The 21,768-nt window shown below is 40.7% G+C and overlaps 1 protein-coding gene across 8 annotated transcripts in view; it reads left to right on the forward strand.

Moving 5' to 3' along the window:
• Positions 1-769: 769 nt before the first annotated feature.
• Positions 770-21,768, forward strand: part of PIK3R3 (phosphoinositide-3-kinase regulatory subunit 3) — a 109,011-nt gene continuing 88,012 nt past the window's right edge. Inside the window, exons 1-3 of one of the 8 annotated variants that reach the window (XM_070609745.1) lie at positions 4,743-5,612; positions 8,748-8,837; positions 10,538-10,583. Coding sequence is in view for 3 of the 8 variants with exons in the window: in XM_070609743.1 (XP_070465844.1) it covers positions 5,507-5,612 (106 nt within the window). In the remaining 5 variants the exon portion in view is untranslated. Of the gene's footprint in view, positions 1,355-4,485; positions 4,616-4,742; positions 5,613-8,747; positions 8,838-10,537; positions 10,584-21,768 lie in introns of those variants that run through there. The other 7 variants (XM_070609749.1, XM_070609744.1, XM_008521540.2 and 4 more) reach the window with 7 other exon arrangements.

The raw sequence follows: 21,768 nt of genomic DNA on the forward strand, positions 1-21,768 counted from the left end.
AAAACTGAAGACTTGTCCTGAAGGCAAAAGGAATTACTGGAGGGTTTATGCAAGGGAGTGACATGCTCAGATTTTTTATTTAGAGTCATCACTCTGTAGAGTATGGACCGGAGGAGGCAAGGGAGGGAGATTATGAGGAAGCTGTTGCAGACCACTTAAAGGTGATGGGGAACTCTTTGGTGACCTGATCTTTGGGTCAGCTTTCAACAAAATTTTTTCAGACTTGGAGCTAGTCACATGGATTAGAGAAACCGAGAAGTAAAGAGACCACATGTTTAAAATAGGTGCAACAAGTTTTGGGCAGCCCAAATGTCACCTCCTCAAGGAAGCCTTTACTCACCTGCATGTGGGCAGAGATCATCACTGTCCTTGGGGCTCACACAACACTCTGTCAATTTCTCTACTATAACATTTATCACATGCCTGTAATTATTTATTCTTTTGTTGGCTCCTCCTCTATGGGCTCTGGACTCAATGTTAGACACTGTCTTATTCATATTTGGATCTCCAGTGTTTGGAAACATCAATAAGCATTTGCTAAGTGAATGAAGGGGTAGGGGAAGCTGTGTGGTGTAGTGGGAAAGGCACTGAACTTGCTGTCTGGACCTGGGGCTCTAATCCTGGCTCTGCTACTAAGTGGCTGCGTGACTTTGAACAAGTCCCCTTACTGCTCTGGGTCTCAATTTCCTCATCTGTAAAACGAGAATAAAAATATAACCCTCTTCCTCAGGGTGATGGAGATTAAACGACGCAACAGAACTCACCAGCTGCCTGCCCTGTTTGTGCCCTGCCCTCGTGAAACAGCCTGGACTATTTATTGTTCCTGTCATTTGGATCTCATTTGCTCTCTCTCTCTCCTGGTGAGAGCCGAGCTGAGAGCTGTTGCCTTGACGGAGAGGAAGTTTGCAGCAGTGGCATACATACAGTCCAGGTAGCCCCTGGGTTGCTGGAAGGGAAGACACCAAAAAGAGGGGAGCATGTTAGGCTACAGAGAGAGACCTGCTTTTTTTTGTGACCCCTAAAGCTGAAGGAGGACCCAAAGTGCGGAGAGTGAGGCAGAGAAGAGCTACATCATGTGCTGATGGGTCTGAGGAAGCCCTCAAACAGTGCCCAGGAATTTAGCAGCATCTGGAGGAATGCCATTTCTATGAAGACCACTCATTCATCTCATGTCATAACTTCTCAGTGCCTTGGGCTGATATGATTAACTCTATCTTGGCTTTTCAAGTTGTAAGAAAGATGTAGAGGAGAGGTAAAAAATTGCAAATGCCAAGTAAAAGGAAGACCGTTCTGAAAAAATGGAAAATCATGATTTTCGACACTGCTATCTCAAGAGATGGCTATCAATTCCCAGGTGAGCTGTCTTTCTAGAAGATCCCTAGTATTGCTCTTTTTATGTTGTAAAGGCAAACTTTTTCCGTCAAAACTTGATATAATCCCTGACTTACAAGGCATGTGGCTGGGGGTAAGGGGGAGGGGGTCCTGAAATCTGCAACTGATAATTTGTAGAGTTTTCTTGGAATACCATTTATTAAGTTTATTTAGCTGCATGGATTTGGCCTTATCACAAGACAAGTGGTCAAGGGAAGATGATGAGAGAGGGGGAAAAAGAGGGGGTCTGAGGTCAGTGATCCTTCTCCAAAGGCTAAGGTCAGTCCTTGTGTTAAAGCTAGTGACCTTAAAAAAAATAATAAAAGTATGTTTCCATTTTTTAAGGCTTTTAAAAAAATATTGTGTGCTCAGATGGCACCTTTAATCACGAAGAACTTCTGGCTGAGTTCCAGGCTGATTCTGCTGGCACAGGGAGCTCTGAGATCATACCCTATATTCAGTGCTCAGAAGAAATATTTCATCCATCTCTGAAATGAAGAGGGGAAATGGAGCATATTTGAACAGTTTCATAGCAAGCCCATATCAGGGTGAAAAGTGAAGGACACCCTATCCATCTGGAGTTACAGAAAAGTACTATTAATTCTAAGTACTTAAGTGGCATTCCCCCCCCCCCCATTTTCAGTGTTTCACAATAAAGTAAGAAGCTTGCATAAATCTGAAGGCAATCTCTTATTTCACAGATATATAAATGAAGGCAGACAGATTTTGTGATTTACCTAAGACGACTTTAAATTAAAAAAAGAAAGAAGGGAGGCAAAGAGGAAAAAAAAAACAACTCCCAAAGTAGCAGGTTGTGACACAAGAGTTTGAGCTCTTACAGCTGAATTTAATCCACACCCAGGCCAAATATAATTCTCCAGGATGGAAATGGTCCAGGACACCAGAGCTAACATTCGCTACCTTTGCCAAAGAGCCTGAGGCAGTTTGGTGACAAGCAGTCAGAACCTCACTTCTATTTCTTAACTGAAAGAAAGTAAGACCAGAATCATCTGACAGGCGCTTCCCGTGGCAGGGGACTGGGTCAAGCCCATCCAAAGGAAGTGTGCTTCCCCTTTATTCATCATTGCCTCTTGCATCGCTTTGCAGGTCTCCTATTCAAAGGCTTATTTGTTGGACAGTTGGGTCATACAATTTCAGGTGGCAAGGTTGAATCACAGCTTTATTCCATGTGCCAGTCTTGAGCACTAGATTATATATGGCGCTGCTTCTTTCCCAAAATCTTAGCTGTGGGAAAGGCCTGGGTGCTCTGTGTATTAGAAAGTGAAACCCCACCACTAAATGATGAAAAGTGGTCCAGGCAAAAGCTGCTGTGGAAATCTGAAAGCCATTATCTTTTCCACACTTCCTCTCCTCACCTTCACTTTGTTTTGGAATATAGAGGGACACCCATGAACAAAAATAAACCAACTTGCCCTTGACTGATGGTTCTGCCTTTTGAGTTATCAAATGTGAGTACTTCTGGCTCCCAGATACGGTGAAGTAAAGAGACTGCTAGGAAGCCAGCCACAAATTAGAGTTGATCTTCCATCATCTTCTACTTAGAGGAATGGTTCAGGACAATTCAAATCAACAACGTGCCTTGCCCCAAAGTTGATGAGGCTTCTGAACCACATTTGGATTTCAGAAATGTAAGAAAGCATATAAGAATCCTGATGTTTCTCAGCTCAACCCTGTCCGTTCATTCTTACTGGCTCTTTTAAATCCACGACCCTATACTCAGTTCATACACATTTCGACTGTCTGCTCCCAAGAACTGTCTCAACTCAGTCAGAGCACCTTTAAGGAAGGCAGAATCACTTTAGGAGGTATTGGGTGAAACGTGGCAAGTCTTCCACAGGCACGAATCAATATAGCAGAGCCATTCGGGGTAGGAGGTTTTGCTAGGGCTTAAATCAGATTGTCAACCCGAACACAATGGGCTTTGTTACTCCTGTGTAAAGAGGAAACGGAGCAGTTTTTGGCCTCCCCAGACTGTATTGTAGGGTATGCAGAATGGCAATTCCAGGCACAACCTTCAGGAGACACAAATCTGCTTTTGGCTATTCAGTGTTCCTTAGCAAGTTAATTAGCTGTTTCTGAAATGCATGGAAATATTCAGCATTTTCATACTGAAGCCTATCATAGTTTTAAGCTTGGGGGGAGGGACTGGGCGTCTCTGGAAGGGGGTCTGTCAGGGAAAGAGCCCTTTTGGATAGGGACACGAACACCTGAGATTTATCTCAGAAACCATACACGCACCATAACTACAAAATATTTTTTCTGGCTTGAGCGCTCGAGCTGAGGGGCCTGCTGTGGCGCCCCACTATTTATTTCAGGTGTGGGGAGTTTCCTCTGGGTTCAAAAGTCCCTGGGTGGGAAGCGCAGAGGGACTGCGAAATGCCTCCTTAAGAAACGCCTAACTGCTCCAGGGAGAAGCCGGGACGGGTTGCAGGGGTCCATGGGCTCATCTTCTCACTGAGCGGTAACGGTCCTGCAAGTGGGTCTGGGGACCTTGGCTTTATTGGACAACTTATCATGGGGGTGGGGAGGGCTGTCCCAGCACGGTGAAGAGGTCTGTGGGGAGGGACTCTGCCCGGGGACCTCCTAAGGACCAGAAGAGCGCGCGTCCCGCCAAGTGACAGCCCGCGCCCCTCTCCGTCCGCTCCCCTCCCCCGCAGCCAGTCCCCGGCAGCGGGGATCGCGCCCGCCCGGCCTCCCCCTCTCTTCTCGCGTCCGGGCCGACCGAGCCTCAGCGGGAGCCCCGCCTGTCTCCGGGCAGCTTGAGCCCCCGAGCGCTCCCAGCCTGTCAGTAACCGCCGTTTGCGCTTTCTTTCTTTTTTTTTTTTTTTCCCCTCTTCTTTTCTTTCCCCCTTCTGCCTTTGTCCCGCTTAGTAACTGGGCTCCGACCAATCGCCGCCTCACCGGCCGGCGCCGGCTGGCTCCTAATTGGCCCGCTTGGGGCGCGCAGCCGTCTCCCACTCCTTGGCTGGAGCAAGGCAGACAAAAGACGCAGGCTCCGGGCTCCGGCAACCGGGATCAGCCAATCAGCGTCCACCTTGTCCCTCTTCCCCCTCCTTCCTTCGCTCCCCTCCCTCCCCGCCTGGCTCGCGTGCTCCCGGCACTGACTCCTGGCGCGCGGCCAGCGCCCGGGCCGTACCATTCTCATCGAGGCCGGGGGGAGAGAGGATGGATGGTAAAGGAGCCGAGGTCTAGAGAGCGGTGGAGGAAGTTGAAAGCCGAGATGGTGGGCAGTTTTCTGAACTCTTTCTCAGGCACCTGACAGAATCCTAGTACACTCAGGCGGGGTAGAGTGGAAGGGGCAGTGGTGATGCTGACTGTCCCCCTTGCTCGGCGCGGTTGGGTGGCGCCTCAGCGGGGGAGCGTGGGGGGGCGGGGGAGGGTGTCCCCCTCCGCGCCGTTAAAATGAAACTCTAGTGGCTGGAGTCAGGGCAGAGCGTGAGGGGAGCCGGTCCTGGCGGGCTTGCTCGCAGCCCAGCGGGAGCGCCCAGCCGAGCAGAGCTTACTGGACCCTCGGACCGGCCCCGATTCCGAGGCTGCAGCAGCTTCGGTTCCGAGCCCGACCAGAACGGAGCCCGAGTCCCGGCCCCTGAGGGGATCACTGTCTACGGACCAGTGGGACCCCAAAACTTGAACGCAATCCCCAGCCCCCTTTTTATGCCTTCCTTTGTCACTTCCCCACCTTCCTCACAACGCGTTCTTTTTTTCCCTCTTGATTCTCCCTCCCTCGAAGGACACAAAAGTGGCTTCCGCGGAAAGATTTGGAGGCGGTGGGAGCTTTTCTCTTTCGAGAGCGACGGAGTAGAAGGGATTTTTGGGACGGCGCTTTTTTAACACCTCTACCCTCCGCCCCCAAGCTTCTCTGTACCTCTCGGAGGAGAAAAGCCCGTAGATTGAAAGTTCCGGGGGCATTTTGCTGGGTGCTGGAGGAGGAGAGAGGGGGAGGAGGACCCGGTCCTCGTCCTGGTACTTGGCTGGACTTGTACCGGCCGTTGGAATCCCGAAGTACATTTCCGTGTGGGACTTCTACAGATATATATTTTTAGATTTTTAAATAGCAGATAAAAAAGATATATGCTTTCTATATATTTCTTGACAACCTGCCCCTGACAGCGCGATGTACAATACGGTGTGGAGTATGGACCGCGATGACGCAGACTGGAGGGAGGTGATGATGCCCTATTCGACAGAACTGATATTTTATATTGAAATGGATCCTCCAGGTACTTGGGAGAAAAAAAAGAATCTTGTGATGGGTTTGGTTTGTGTTTAATGAGACCTTGGTGATGTTTTCAGGGCAGAAGTCTCCCTGGGTGCGCTAGGTTTGGGATGAGGGGCAGATTTGCAGTTAGAGCCGCAGGAAAACTGCTTCTGGTTTACACGTTTAAAGTTTGCAGTTAGGACCCTGATCCTATTGTCTGCGAGGGTGGGGGTGGGGGCTGGAGTGGGGGTGGGGGCTGGAGTGGGGGTGGGAGGAGAGACCCGTTTCTTTGACTTCTTTGCCTTTGCGTGTCGTTCAGGTTTTTGTCGTGCCCCCCCCACCCCCACCCCTCTTTTTTTCTTTTTCAATTCAAGATTCTTCTACTTGCAAAGGATGCTTTATATCCTAGCCTTGAAGTCAGTCTTTCCCGTTGGGGGAATTCTTTAAAGCTTGTCATTTCAGACGTTTGTCTCATTTGGTTCGTTGTGTTCTACCTTCGTTAACTTCTGAAACTGGGTTGCCTGTGTGATTATTCATTTAAAAACCCCCTTTTTCTCTTGCAGAAACCAAATGCCGGTTAGTGATTTTCAGGGATTGGGCGTTTTTATTCAGTTATGGCCTTAGTCTGAGGTTTTTCTTCTCGGAATATAGTCGCTCAGAAAGACCTACGTGCAATATTTTATTACTCTTTAATTTATGGTGATTTAATTTATGGGATGGGGTTTAATATAACTTCAATTCTTAGAGTAAAAAAAGGAGGAACCTCCTTTTTTGCATGTGAATGTGTGATGTGTACATAGATGTGATGGGTTTGGATACACATAATGTAAAGTATACATGTACTGTATTTTTACTTTAGAGCTTTGTCTGAGACCCTTACAGACATTTTGTGTATCTGGTAGGAAAAGAAAAGGAAGGGAAAATGGAAAAGTTGGGTAATTTTTTTTCTTTAAAGTCTACCCCATTTTAGGATTATTAACTTTCAGATTTTCAGACCCTGTTTGCAATTATAGACAGTGCTTTATGTAATGATTTTGAATAAGTAGAAGGCCTTTGTGACTCCTTAGTTTCGCTGAGGATGAATTCGTTGTCTTTTTAAAATGTGTTCTAGCTAAGCCTACAGAATAAATTGTGTGTCATTGGGGAACCTCAGTTATTATAAGACTATGTATTTTTGGAAACGTTTGAAAAGATTTGAGCCCATGCAAGTGTAATGAAGTATAACTCTTATAGAATGTAGGTAGAAATTATTTCCTGTGTCCTTGTGAATGGTGAATTATCCTCTTTGTTTTTTTTAATTAGTCATAGAGCGTTAAATGATGCTATATTAAAAGCTAATGTTGAATCAACCTTTTTCACTCTTAATGACCACTTAGAATTTTTTTCTTTTCCCCTCATTTTGGAGCCTTCTTTATTTGCTTTTGTAATTGTGACTGCAATCCAGATGCAGCTTTGTAGTGTTTTGCAAAGTTTGTAAGATTTACCACCCATCTATTGTGTGTATTTCCCCCTTTGTTTCCCCCTAATGGTAAAGCATCATTTCGGTTAGATGCATTTGTCATTCATGTAAATGGAAATTTAGTACATCATTGGTTCCTCTGCTGTAAAAAGTAAGGTTAATAATTCTAGATTTCTGTTATAAGAATTACATATTCAAACTGCCTTTGAATCATACTGTGTCATATAGTATCTTGCCTTGCAGACATACAAAGGGAATTTGTTGGGTGGAGAGGTGAGTGGGGAGGAGGGGAGAAAATGAAGAAGGCAGAAATGTTTGAAAAATGTGGGCCTAGTGAAAAAATATTGGCCAAGTTGAGTTGGGTTGTCCAAAAATGATTTTTAAAAAAAGTTGACTATTATAATTATGTAGTGATGTGGGTCTTATAAGGTTGTATAGAAAATTCTGATCCAAACTTGGTGTGTTCCATGGAAATAAACTTTTGAGTTAAAATGTTCATCCTTGAATGAAATTTTGCATCCTGAGATTCTGTTTAGAATATTGAAAATATGCGTATGCTGTTCTTTATTACCCATTTTTGTAGCCTTAATGTAGAATACGGTTAATTATTTCTAACAGCTTTTTAGCACACTTGAGTATGCCGAAATGTTACCTTTGAAGTGACTGGTTTTTAATGGAAATAATGTGAGTGCCAACCTTGTTTTGTGTGATAAGTTTTTGAAACATTTAAAACTAAGTAAATTATTAGTGAAGAGGTTACGGCATGTCTTGTATCTGCCTTTTTCCTGGTTCCTATCCCAGATCAAGCTCTTATTATTTCCTGCGTGGACTGGTATGATAGCGCACTAACTGCTCTGTCCGTATCTCCCCTGTGCAATCCACAGTATTATTAAAGTATCATCTGACGATTTACCTTCCAATGGTAAATCTTCCAGTGACTTTAAAAACCTTCCAGTGGCTTCCCTTTGCCTGCTGAAAAAAGCCTCAGATTGCTTACCTTGTCATATAAGTCCCTCTGTTTTTGCTTCCAACCTAATTTTCCAGTCTATTCTCCTGGAGTCCATCACAAGTTCTCCGGAAGCTATTTTGTACTTGCTGTTCCTTGAATGTAGGCTTTTTCCTCTTCTTGGGATGGATGCCTTTCACTCTCAATGGTTACTTGTTGAAATCTTATATATGTTTAGGGCTCAGGTTAGATGCCTTCTTTGCCAGGGTGTATGTTCCTAGATTCCTTCTCTTAGAAGACATCGTTCCTTTTCCCTCCTTCTTCCAGCTCTTCTCAGATAGAACTTCTTCCATTCTGTCTAGAGTAGCTTCTGCATTTATTTATGTATACTCCCCCCTATGAATTGTCTTTTATAAACTTTTTAGCTTGCTCAGGGTCTTGCAAGTAGTAGACAATTTAATAAATAGGTGTTGAATTAACAAATATTTCAAGAACACTGTTTCTCTCTAGCCTTTAAGTGATTTTCTACTTAAGGTCCTTAGTCACCTCATTCCTTGGCTATTGCAACAGCCCAGCTTTAAGTAACTTTTGAATTAGTTGTTGACTTAGGGCCCTTAATTATAATATTAATATTACAGCTTTTAAAGTATGATTTTCATCTTAATTTTAGACTGAATCATAAATGCAAAATTGTTATCTATCATTGCTTCCAGTGGCCTCAAAAACTGTTTTTCAAATGTGTTTCCCTCCAGCCTGTCTTTTCGAAAAGTACTGTTGCCATGCATCCTGAAGGTTTCTAATGACTACATGGATTGATACGTCTACTGTAACTTACCGACAATGTAAGGGTTGGATCCAAATGCAACTTTGATGTCTTAATCTTTATATATTTCCCAGAAGCAATGGAACTACTCAACTGTTTAGATGAAGCATAAAACTTTTTATTTTGGAAATACTAAGACTATTGCACAGACAATTGCTTATAAGCATCTTGGTCGCTCCTGTTGTGATGGGAATTGGGATTATTTCGTAACAGAACAGTTGCTGGATAGGCCTCTCAAAGAGCCCTGTCTTTGGTATTGGGAGCTATTAGAGCATTACCAGTACACAGATGAGCATAAACTCATGCCCAAAGCTTATAGATAGTGGTCTGTTAGCTCATACTTTAGTTTTGACATTGTTACTGTTTTTATTTTGGGAAGATGTAATAAATTATTTCTTTTTTAAATTAATGGATACAGTTCTTTTTAAGATTGTAGACTTTTTGTTCTTATCAAGACAAATTTCTGAAATTATTTTTAGGGCAGCAACATCTCTTCAGCAGTAATTAGAAAATTAAAAGTTTTAATTCTTTGGCAAAACATAAATAGAAGAATGTCTGGAAAAGTGGTTCTCAATATTTTTGGGCTCGGTACACCTTTTATACTCTTAAAAAATTATTGAGAATCCCAAAGAGCTTGTGTTTAAGTGGGTTATATCTATTGATATTTACTGCATTAGAATAAAACTGAGAAATTTATAAAAAATAGTTATTTAATTCATTTAAAAGTAATAAAGCATTATATGTTAACAAAACTTTTTTTAATGAAAAAATAACTATATTTTCCAAAAAGCAAAAAAAAAGTGAGAAGAGTGGCTTTGTTTTATGTTTTTGCAAATAACTTTAATGTCTAGCTTTCTAATCATTAATGTCTGGCTTAGTAGAAGACATCTAAATTCCCATGTCTGCTCTTGCATTCATTGAGATATCACAGGTCGTAGCCTCTGGAGAACTCCAGTGTACAGTTGTGAGAGAATGAGAGTGCAAACAGCAGATAATGTCTTAGTAATACTGTGAAAATTATTTTGGCCTCTTGGACCCTCTGTAAGGGTCTTGGGGACTCGCAGGGGTCTCCGGATTACACTTTCAGAACTCCTAGTCTCGAAGTTACCTGACTGTGTAGTTTGATGGCCAACCTAGTAAAGGATCTGACTTTTTGAAGCCGGATGAAAAGATTGTTCCAGGAAACTTAGTTACTTACTCTAGCATATGTGGTGTTTTCATCCTGGTAAAATTTAGATTAAGTAACATTCTGGTGGAGAACTGGCACAGTGGCTCTGTGGTTGGGGAAGGTATCTGCAGAGAAACACACTGAAGAAATAGGTCACCTGCCACCGTGTGGTCCTTACTGTTGGCAGTTTGGGCATTCTACTTCTGGGGTTGATTTTTTCTTTATAACTCTGAACATTTGATGGGTTCATCTTAGATAAATGCTTCTCAAGTGTGTGGTAAGATATTTCTTTTATGAGCTAGGTGTCACTTTTTAATGATATTATAGTATGGGACAAATGTTAATATAAACAAATGATGTAAAAGCCTTGCCACTTTTTTTTCTCATCTTCTTACTGAAAAAGATTAGTCATTGCTTTCATTTAATATATTATAGTTTATAGTGTATCCAACTATGTTTCATTAGAAGTGTGGTGATTCTCCCTTTGATAATGCGTTTTCAATTTGTTCTCATCATTGCTTTCATGCTGAATACCTTTATGTTTTTCTTAGAATGTAGAAAAGATTGGACATGTTTGTGGTCACCATATATAACAAGGTAGGTAGAAAAATAGTTACATATATGTCTATGTGATATGATATAATTTTTATCGATATTAAAGGGAGATGCAGGCTGAGTGTGGTAGAAAGAACACAGGCTTTAGAAACAGATGATAGGGGTCCCAAACCTAGCTTTGCTTCCTACCCTGCCCAAGGTTGTTTAGCTAGTACTTAACCTCTCTGAGCACCCATTTTCTCTTTTGTAAAATTGAGCTAATACCCACCTTTCAGAGTTGTTCTGGGAATTAGACATACTGTATCAATATGTAGCACAGTGTTTGGCACGTGGTATGTTCCCAGTTCATTGTAGCTTATATCTTAAAGCATGTTGATAACCTATAATTATTCCAAGTCTACCTCTTTGCATACTCTTGCAGTCAGAACCTTTTGAGCTATCTTGCCCCATTCTTTTCTTCATCCCTGACATTTAAACTGGGGCCATTTTGTTTTGGGAACAGTTCTCTAGGGTCTTTTCTAGTTATAACATCTTGTGAGTCTATGGAAATTTCGCTCCAAGTCATCCTTTCTGTTTAGTTTCTAATGTTGTCGTCCACTTCCCCATCACCTCACACTTGAAATGATTTGTATTGAAGGTAATAGTTGCTAATGTTTGTTGAATAATTATTGTAGCCCAAGAACTATGTTGAATGCTTTTATATGTGCTATTTCTTTTAGCCACACAGCAACCTTATAAAATAGGCACTATTTATCTCACTTTACAGACAGGACACTGAAACTTAGATGTGTTTAGTAACTTATTCAATGCCCCACAGCTAGCAAGTAGCAGAGCGGGTCTGCCTGTCTGACTCTTAACACTCAGGTTCTTAACCGGTACCTCCTAATTGGTTGCTGTTTCTGGTTTCTTCTTCCCGGCTGCCATAAATTTATCCAGAATTTTTCAGCCGGGTTAATCCTACTGAAATGTTATTTTCATTGTCTTACCACTTTACTTAGAAATAATCAGCGACTCTCCATTTCTTTTTAGAGGCCATATTCTTAAACTTAGCATACATGATCTTTAGTAATATGGCACCAATTTACATCTCCAACTTAATTACCAATCTTCTATTCTCATTTCTCTTCTAGCCTCATTTCTGGCTATCCCCGGAATATACCTTGCTTATTGCCATCTCCAGCCTTTTGCTTATGCTGCTTCTTATGTTAGATTATGCCCATCCCATCCCCATCTTCAAATCAGGATCCTTTGCAAGTTCCTCTTCCTTCATTTCTTCCTCCAAAAATTCTAACACTGAACCCCTTAATTATCTAGGGCTATGGTCTATTATTTTGACACAAAATCTTGGTTATATTATGGCATTTAATTATTTCGTGAATATAATTTGTCCCCCCAACAGATAAGCTTCTTGAGATCAATCTGTTGTATTTCTTTTTATCTTTTTTTTTCCCCTAAACACCCAGTGCCCAAATATTTTGTTAAATCTTAGGTCTGTGGACCCAACCAGCTTCATTTTGTGACTTCAGTTTTAAAATGTTGATATTATTTATTATCAACATGTGACCTTTATACTTATAAAGATAATTTATTCTAACAAAGCAAATAATGAAAAAAATGTAACACAATGTTATTAGCAAAACTTTATGGTTTTGAGTAAGAGTCATTTTTGAAATTTTGAAGAATTAGAAGTGAGTAGTAAGTTTTTGAAAGTTTGTTAGGCTCATTTTACACAGTGCTGGGACAAATGTAGGTTTTTTTTTTTTTTGAGGTTATGATAGTTTACAACCTTGTGAAATTTCAGTTATACGTTATTATATGTCAGTCATACTATAGGTACACCACTTCACCGTTTGTGCCCACCCCCACCCCACCTTTCCCCTGGTGACCACTAATCTGTTCTCTTTGTCCATGTGTTTGTTTATCTTCCACATATGAGTGGAGTCATACAGAGATTGTCTTTCTCTATCTGGCTTATTTTGCTTAACGTAATACCCTCAAGGTCCATCCATGTTGTTGTGAATGGGACGATTTCATCCTTTTTTGTGGCTGAGTAGTATTCTGTTTGTGTGTGTGTGGCGTGTGTGTGTGTACACACACACGCCACACATACACACCATATGTTCTTTATCCAGTCATCAGTTGATGGCCACTTAGCTTGCTTCCACATCTTGGCTATTTTGAATAATGCTGCAGTGAACACTGGCATGCATGGATTTCTCTGAATTGCTGATTTCAAGTTCTTTGGATAGATACCAGTAGTGGGATGGCTGGGTCATATGGAATTTCTATTTTTAATTTTTTGAGAAATCTCCATACTGTTTTCCATAGTAGCTGCACCAGTTTGCATTCCCACCAGCAGCGTATGAGGGTTCCTTTTTCACCACAACCTCTCCAACATTTATTATTTTTTGTTTTGGTTATTTTAGCCATTCTAGTGGATATAAGGTGATATCTTAGTGTAGTTTTGATTTGCATTTCCCTGATGATCAGTGATGATGAGCATCTTTTCATGTGCCTATTTGCCATCCATATATCTTTGGAGAAATGTCTGTTCATATCCCCTGCCCATTTTTTGATTGGGTTGCTTGATTTTTTGTTGTTGAGTTGTATGAGTTCTTTATATATTGTGGAGATTAAGCCTTTGTCGGATATATGATTTGCAAATATTTTTTCCCAGTTGTTGGGTTGTGTTTTTGTTTCAATCCTGTTTATCCTTGCCTTGTAGAAGCTCTTTAGTCTGATGAAGTCCCATTTGTTTATTCTTTCTGTTGTTTCCCTTGTCTGAGAAGATATGGTGTCTGAAAATATCCTTTTAAGACTGATATCAGGGAGTGTACTGCCTATATTTTCTTCCAGAAGTCTTATGGTTTCAGGTCTTCCCTTTAAGTGTTTGATCCATTTTGAGTTTATTTTTGTGAATGGCGTAAAAAAAAGGTCTATTTTCATTCTTTTACATGTGGCTCTCCAGTTTTCCCAACACCATTTGTTGAAGAGACTTTCTTTTCTCCGTTGTATGTTCACAGCTCCTTTGTCAAAGATTAGCTGTCCATAGATATGTGGTTTTGTTTCTGGACTTTTAATTCTGTTCCATTGATCTGTGTGCCTGTTTTAGTACCAGTACCATGCTGTCTTGATTACTATAGCTTTGTAGTCAAATGTAGGTTTAAGTTACCCAATGTGTTATTATACCAATTAAATTTAGAATATGTAGCACTTGACTTGAGATAACAGGGTAAGGTCAGCCATCGAGCCTTGTAAAATCAGTTTCCAAACTGTTTCCCCATATATGGTATATTTGTTCCTTGTGCATATTTGTAAGTTCATGTAAAGTAAGAGGGTTATCTTATTTTTTGTATAAAAGCGGCAGTAAGCTAGGTCCAGTTTGTGACATCATACCATTTTACATGTCCCATGTAAATATGAAAACTGCCCTGTGCCCTATGAATATGAGCCAACACAAAGCCAAAGCCGGTACCATGAGGTCATACCATCCACCGTTATCCAGCCTTGAATTTCCTGTCTGATGTTCTGTTTGTGGGCCAGATGAATTGTCTACCCTTGTCTAAGGGTATAGGACAACAAATCCAGAGCATGTGGTGATGTAATCTAAAATACTTACCGGTATAGTTTTTATTTTTAAACTTGAGAAAAAATAAATTCAATCATGAATCAAAATTTAAAATTGTGTGTAAGTTGTTTTGGAGAAAGCCTTTATTGAAATGAATTATTTGTACTGGGAAAATATTGCTTTAGAGTCTCTTCTTTCATATGTATTATTCTTTTTAACTTTCTAACTCTACAACAGAGTAACTCAGCATGATATAATTTATGTTGAACTTTTAATATGCATTCGTAGAATTAACCACAAAGTTTTTTTCTGAGATTAGTTCTGGGATTTGTTTCGTAAAAAAGTAATATCTTTTCAGCTGCAAGCAGCAGAACCTAGTTCAAAATGGCTTAAGAAATAAGAAATTTTATCTTTAGGCTTCAGGATTGGTTTACAGTTCAACAATGTCAGTAAAAACCCATATTCTTTCCCTTGCTCAATTCTGCTCTCCTTGGGATCAGCTTCATTGTCAGGTTGGTATCAAAGTGTTTGTATCGATTCCAAGCATCGTATCCATACCCACAACTTCTGAAAGAAGGGGAGGGGCTGCCCTGGCCGAGTGGTTAAGTTCCCTCCCTCCGCCCAGGGTTTGCTGGTTTGCATCCTGGGTGTGGACCTTTGTACCGCTCATCAAGCCACGGTGTGGTGGCATCCCACATGGAGGAACTAGGATGACCTACTACTAGGATATACATCTATGTACTGGGGCTTTGGGGAGGAAAAAAAAAAAGAAGGTTGGCAACAGATGTTAACTCAGGGCCAATCTCTTCACCAAAAATAAATAGATAAAAGAAGAAGAAAGATGTCTTTTCTTTTACTTCTGTTTTTGAAGAGGGGAGGTTTTCTCTGAAAACCTCTAGCAGACTTCTCTCACATATTTTTGGCCAGAATTGGGTCGTATGCTTATTCCTGAACCAATCACTAATGATTACCCTTGAATTAACCATGTCCATGCCTGAATCTGGAGTGGTGTTGGCTTTTCCTGAGGTATTGTTTTGGGGAGGGATTCTATTAGGAAGGAAGGAGTGGGCAGGGGTGGGGGGGTTTGAGGGGAGTGGGCGTGTGTAGGCGGAAGGAAGGAGTGGGCAGGGGTGGGGGGGGTTTGAGGGGAGTGGGCGTGTGGAGGCGGGGTGTGAATGCTAAGTAGGCCGTCGATAGCGACCACTCTAGGAAGTAATTTGGAGAACTATAGCTCTTTTCAAAATTCTTGTCTTTGTGTTTGTAAATAAAAATAATTTTGCAAGTTAATTTTTTTTCTTTTTCAAACTAAAATCTAGTTATGAGAAACCCATTTTCATTTTCTAAATTGGAATTCAGAGTCACATAGTATTGAGAGTTAAATATGAGACAGGCCTTTTCCTCTTTCTTGTCAGTTGCTTACTAGGAAATGGGGAAGCTAACTTCTCTGGTTGACAGTTTCCTTATTTGAGGCATGTAGGTGTTGGAATAGAGTATATTAGTGTATCAAGTAAATGAGTGTGAGAGAGCATTTTGCAAAACTATAAATTCCAAATTCCAAAGTTTAGTAAATTAAGTAATAAGCTTGGGACCTGTAGAATGACTTATGAGTTTAATGACTAGCCTTAAAAATTAGAGGGGCCCGGCCTGGTGGTGCAGCGGTTAAGTTCGCACGTTCTGCTTCTCAGCGGCCTGGGGTTCGCTGGTTGGCATCCCGGGTGCGGACATGGCGCCGCTTGGCAAAAAGCCATGCTGTGGTAGGCGTCCCACGTATAAAGTAGAGGAAGACGGGCATGGATCTTAGCTCAGCACCAGTCTTCCTCAATAAAAAGAGGAGGATTGGCAGTAGTTAGCTCAGGACTAATCTTCCTCAAACAACAACAACAACAACAAAATTAGAACACTATTTTTTTTTAAGTTTGGCACTTGAGCTAACAACTGTTGCCAATCTTTTTTCTTTCTGCTTTTTCTCCCCAAATCCCCCCCAGTACATAGTTGTATATTTTAGTTGTGAGTCCTTCTAGTTGTGGCATGTGGGACGCTGCCTCAGCATGGCTTGATGAACAGTGCCATGTCCTCGCCCAGGATTGGAACCGGCAAAACCCTGAGCCACTGAAGCGGAGCGTGAAAACTTAACCACTCAGCCTTGGGGCCGGCCCCAAGAACACCACTTTAACCCACAGATCACGTCTTTCAATTAAAATCTACTCTGTAACTAAGTATTGATTTTTCCAGTATGTTGAAAATCTAGAGGTGGTATAGTGGGGTAGTTAAGAGAAAGGACTCTGGAATCAGACTGCCTGAGTTCAGATTTTGCCTCTGCTACTGCCTAGCATGTGTCCTTCGGCAGTTTACGTATCTTTTCTGTGTTTTGGTTTCCTCACCTATAAAATGCAGATGTTAATGGTCACTACTTCAATAGGGGTGTTGTGAGGATTAGTAAATTAATAACTGTAAAGCACTCAGTGTGGTACCTGGAACATATTAAGTACCCATAAATGTTTTTGTTTGTGTATATTAATTAATTCATGTTTTTCAACAAATATGTGATTGCCAGGCACTCTTCTAGGTATAGCAGTGAACAAAATAGCAAACTCCCTGTATTTGTGGAGCATACATTTTTAAGAGAGGCAAGAGAGCAGAGAATAAACAAATTTATAAATAAAATACATAGTGATGGTGATAAATGATATGGAGAAAAAGCAAAGAACAAAAATAGAGAGTGGGGGAACTTCTATTTTAAATAGGAGGACAAGGAGGGTCTGACCTAAAGGAAGTGAGGGAACAAACCTTGTAGATCTATGGGAGGTGTGAGGGCAAGGGAGAGTGCCAGGTAGAGGAAAGACCAGATGACTTACTCTGAGGCAGGAACATCTCTGTCTTGTATTCAGGGATTATCTAGGAGTCTGGTGTGGCTGGAGTGGAATGAGGGGAAAGTAGGAAAAATGGAAGACAGGTAATGGTGTGGATGGTGGTGTCCATGTCGGATACTGTAAGAACTTCAGCTTTTAAAACTTGACTGAGATGAGAATCCATCCAAGTGTATGAGCAGTGATGTATTATGATTCTTGGCTTAAAATGATCATTCTGGCTGCTGGTGGGAAGTAGGAAAAGATGGAAGTGGAGAAACTGGTTTGGAGGCTATTGTGATAAACAAGCTGAGGGATGATAGTGGCTTGGACGAGGGTAGAAGCTTTGGAGGTGGTAAAAAGTGATTGGATTCTGAATATTATTGCCAGTTATAAAGCATGTAATTTCTAAACTGACTTAGTCACTTTATTTTCTAATTTCTTAGCTTTATATTTCTCTATGTGTTTTAATAATTAAAAGATTTAACTTTTAGAATAATACCAAGGCTATTTATATATATATGTTTTATGTATTTTTCTCTTTTTTGAAGTATTATGATTTCTGATCTCTAACAACTGGGAGTGAAACAGCATAATATGTGGCCTTAGTTATTTGATAAAGCTTACTCATGAGTTACTTTTATAAACATTACTCTATAAATCTAGACTGTACTGTAATTTACTTTCAAAAGTAACTTTGAAAAAGAAATTATCTTAAGGTCCTTAGTTTTTATGGTGAGCTATGAAGGGGAGAAGAAATTAAAGAGAAGGAAGCCATGCATACATGTTTCATTTTACTTTATGTGCTAAAGTTGTTGGTATTTTAGAATAATTAAAATATATTTCGGTGTTTTTGCTTATTAGTGTAGTGCTTAAGTGCTGGAGTAGAGACATTGCAATAAAATGGGGAAACATTGCTCACTGTTTAAGAGCTCTATGCTCAGATTGCCTGGATTTCCAGTTCTAGTCTTGTCTACTTCCAGCTTGTGACTTGACAGTTCCCTGATCTGTATAGCAAGGAGAAGAGCTTAGAACAGGTATCTGCTGTTATTGTTATTATCTCATTATTATTAAGCTGGGATGCCTTGTGACATAGCTCCTCTCTTCCATTCAGAGGAGGCACCAGCCTGACATTTAAATTGAATCAAAAAGTAATTTAAATCTTTATTCTAGCCTCTTAAAAATGCCAAAGGGATTACATTTATACCATACTGCAATACTACTAAAAATCTGATTTCTCTATTTTTGGTCAGTATCTTTGCATGATTAATACCAAACTTCCTTCTCTCTTTTAGAACTTGCAAACTCTCTCATAACAACTTGAACAGTCTCATTTTTTTTGTTTCTTTCCTCCCTTTCTCAAACTTTTTAGTTTCTCTTCCAGGAGTACCTATCTCCCTTTAAGCTCTCCCTTTTGCCTGTTTCGTTACTCTGATCTATATAATAAAGGCCAGGAACCAAGGGAGTAAAGAAAAGAATCTGTGAATACTTAATACAGCAACATTTTGGATTTTGTCACATTTAGCTGCCATAGAGGGTATAACACGTTTTGGCTTTTAGAAAGAAGTCTGCTTAGTTTTAAAAGGACAATCAGGTGGTTCAGACCTGTTGTAGGACATTAGTTCAGGACTTCGGGTTTAATTTTTCTCCTAGTATTTATGAACTGTAAGAGCAGCTGTCACATCTGTCTGACTGAGACTGACCTGGGCCTCTCTTTTGTTACTTAGGAATCAACCATGGGCATTTAGAGTAGAGTTGCCAGATAAAATACATGCAGTATGTCTCATGCAATATTTGGGATATACTTATGCTAAAAAGTTTGTTGTTGTTTATCTAAAATTCAAATTTAACTAGATGTCTTGTATTTTTATTTGCTAAATCTACAACTCTAATTTAGAGAGAGGCTAGACAGTTGACTAGATGGTATTTCTACTACATTCTATGATGTTTAGGGATAGATGTGTAACTTGATGTAGTGAATATCACTACTTTCAGTTTCCATAACAAAAAGTTCAACTCACCTTAGTTTAAACAAAGAGAATTTATGGGTTCATGTAATTGAAAAGTACAAAGGAAATGGGGGCCCCTGGTGTGGTTTGATCAAGACTGTCAGGCTTTAGGGCTGGCCCCATGGCTGAGTGGTTGGGTTCGTGCACTCCGCTTTGGCGGCCCAGGGTTTCACCAGTTCAGATCTTGGGTGTGGACATGGCACCACTCATCAAACCATGCTGAGGTGGCATCCCACATGCCACAACTAGAAGGACTCACAACTAAAATATACAACTATGTACCAGGGGGCTTTGGGGAGAAAAAGGAAAAATAAAATCTTTCCAAAAAAAAAAAAATTAAGCTTTGCCCTGTTTTTCTGCGTTTCTCCTGGCTCTCCCCTGTCTCAGCTTTTTTCTCAGGCTGGCTTCCCTGGTAGTACAAGATGACTGTTTTTGGCTCCTGGGGCTGTGTTTCCTCATTTCTGGGGGAGAAAAAGGATATGTCCCACAGATGTAACACAAAAATCCTGATCTTGATGCTAATTAGGCTATCCCTGTGTTGTAAAGGATCCTGACTCTTAAAATCTGGACTCCTTAAACTGCTAATTACAGGTTTTCTGTCTAGACCAGTGGCTCTTAAATTTGAATGTGCATCAGAACCACCTGGAAGACTTAGTAAAATACCGAGTGCTGGGCCCTACCCTGAGAGCTGCTGACGCAGTAGGTTTGGGGTTGGGTTGTAAGAATTTGTATTTGTTACAAGTTTCCAGATGTTCCTGATTTGGCTGGTGTGCAAACCACATTCTGAGAACCACTGCTGTGTCAAATTAGGGCCTACTCCTGGAGCTGGGGAAGGGGTCAGTCCCACATAAACTCCTTACCAGCGTGGGGAAGAAACAAGATACGTTTTGAAGAGATAATTACAACATCCACTAAAGAGAGGACTGCTCTTTTTTTGCCTGTGCAGCTTCCGTTCCCTCTTATTTAGGTAACAGCTTCCTGATTTTTCTCTCAAAACCGCTTTTCCCCCATTCGCAATCAGTGTGGCTTGGGTAGAGTTGATCTAACCCGTTGGCTTTAAGGGTGGGCACATGACCTGGGCCTGGCCAGTAAGATCGCTGCATTTGCCTGGCCACAGTGATTAGCCTATTAGTTAATAGGGCAGAGATTTTTCTAATATAGTCAGTGCACATTCTATATATTACTATTTACTGTCCTGGCTAGTGATATAAAGATGGCATAATCCCTGTCCTTAAGGAGTTCAGACTGTAATGAAGGAATATCCACATGTACGCAGATGCATGCAGTACTTGCCTTTATAACTCCCTCTCTTTCTCCTGGCTAACATCTAATACACATTTTTGTTATATACTGTATTACCCTCTTTATAAGCCTTAACCACACTTATTATTGTTTGTTTAGTGTCTTTAATGCTCTTTAGATTATAAATTCTATCAGGATAAGGACTGAGTCTGTAATTAACTGCTGAAATATTGGTTGAATGAATGTTTTAAGTATAGTAAGAGAAAAATGTATAAACAGAAGAGGGAATAATTGGTTTACTGGTGGAGTAGTGGAGAGGAAACAGGCTGGGTAAACGCACGGTGTTGGTAAAGCACTTTCGTGTATTTTGGGAACTGTAAGTAATTCAGTTTTCTTGGAATATAATGTATGAGGTGGGAAGTGGTGGTAGCTGAGTCTGGAGAGGTAGGTGAGGGCCAAATCATGAAAGGCCCTGAATGCTATACTTAGGGGTTGGATTTTATTCTGTGAGCAGTGAGGAGCTACTGACTGAAAAGAATTTGTTGGCTGCAAAGTGAAAAATGAATTGGAGGAGAGCGAGATTAAAGGAGGGAAACTGGTTAGCAGGCTGTTTCAGTACAAATGAAAGATATTATGAAAGTCTAAGGTAAAAAGAAAAAGAAAAACATGAGGGAGGTGCGGAGACTCTATGCACAGAATTCCTGTGAACTCATGGAGACTTCTATTTAAATTTAATTTAGTTTTGTTTTAGAATAGAGGCATTGTATTAGCCAGTCTTAACTACTGATCGATAGTTCTGCATCTATACCCACTTAATATTTGTAACCAGAGATTGTATTTTTGTTTTATCTTCTAATCATTTTTTTGTAAAAAAGATGGAAATATAAAACCTCTTCTTCTCCTCCCCAAAAAAGCCTAAAGTAAGGTAGTAGCAGTGAGAATGAATAGGAGAGTTGTTTAAAAAGTAGAATTGATGGGACTTAGAGACTATCCCAAGAAAAACGGAAGAATCTAGAATGACTTTTGAAAGGTTTTCTGGCTCGGGAGATAGTGGTACTCTAAACCAAGAGAAGCAAAGGAGGCAGGACAGATTTGGATCATATGGCCTCTTAAATCAAAATGAGGCAGAGGTGAAATGGCCCAGCTTTTCTCCTTTTGGAGGGGTTCTTTTTCTCTTAGGCTTTACTGGGAGAGGAAGGGAGAGTGGCTTCTACTGCTTCTAGTTTTGGAACCTAGAAAAGATGGTAGTAAATCAGATACTACTGAGTTTCTAAAGGTGTGGGAGAGATGCAGTGGGATATTGACTGCTCCCAGGGCATTAGTTGCTAAGGTCATTTTAAATTTCCAGATGTTTAAGCTGCTTCATCCTTTTTGAAAGCAAGTGGGCATAAATTATAAGAAAATTAACTCTTAAGATTTATGAGTTAGGTTCAGTATTGGTGGAAATGTGAATTGCTACAGCCGTTGTGGAACGTTTGGGAATATCTAGTAAAATTCCTCTTCTGGAAATCTATTCTGTAGAAATAAAAGTATCAACATGTAAAAGTATGTGTGTACAATAT

The sequence above is a fragment of the Equus przewalskii genome, chromosome 2 (assembly GCF_037783145.1).
Source record: "Equus przewalskii isolate Varuska chromosome 2, EquPr2, whole genome shotgun sequence".
In the NCBI taxonomy this organism is placed as follows: Eukaryota; Metazoa; Chordata; class Mammalia; order Perissodactyla; family Equidae; genus Equus; species Equus przewalskii.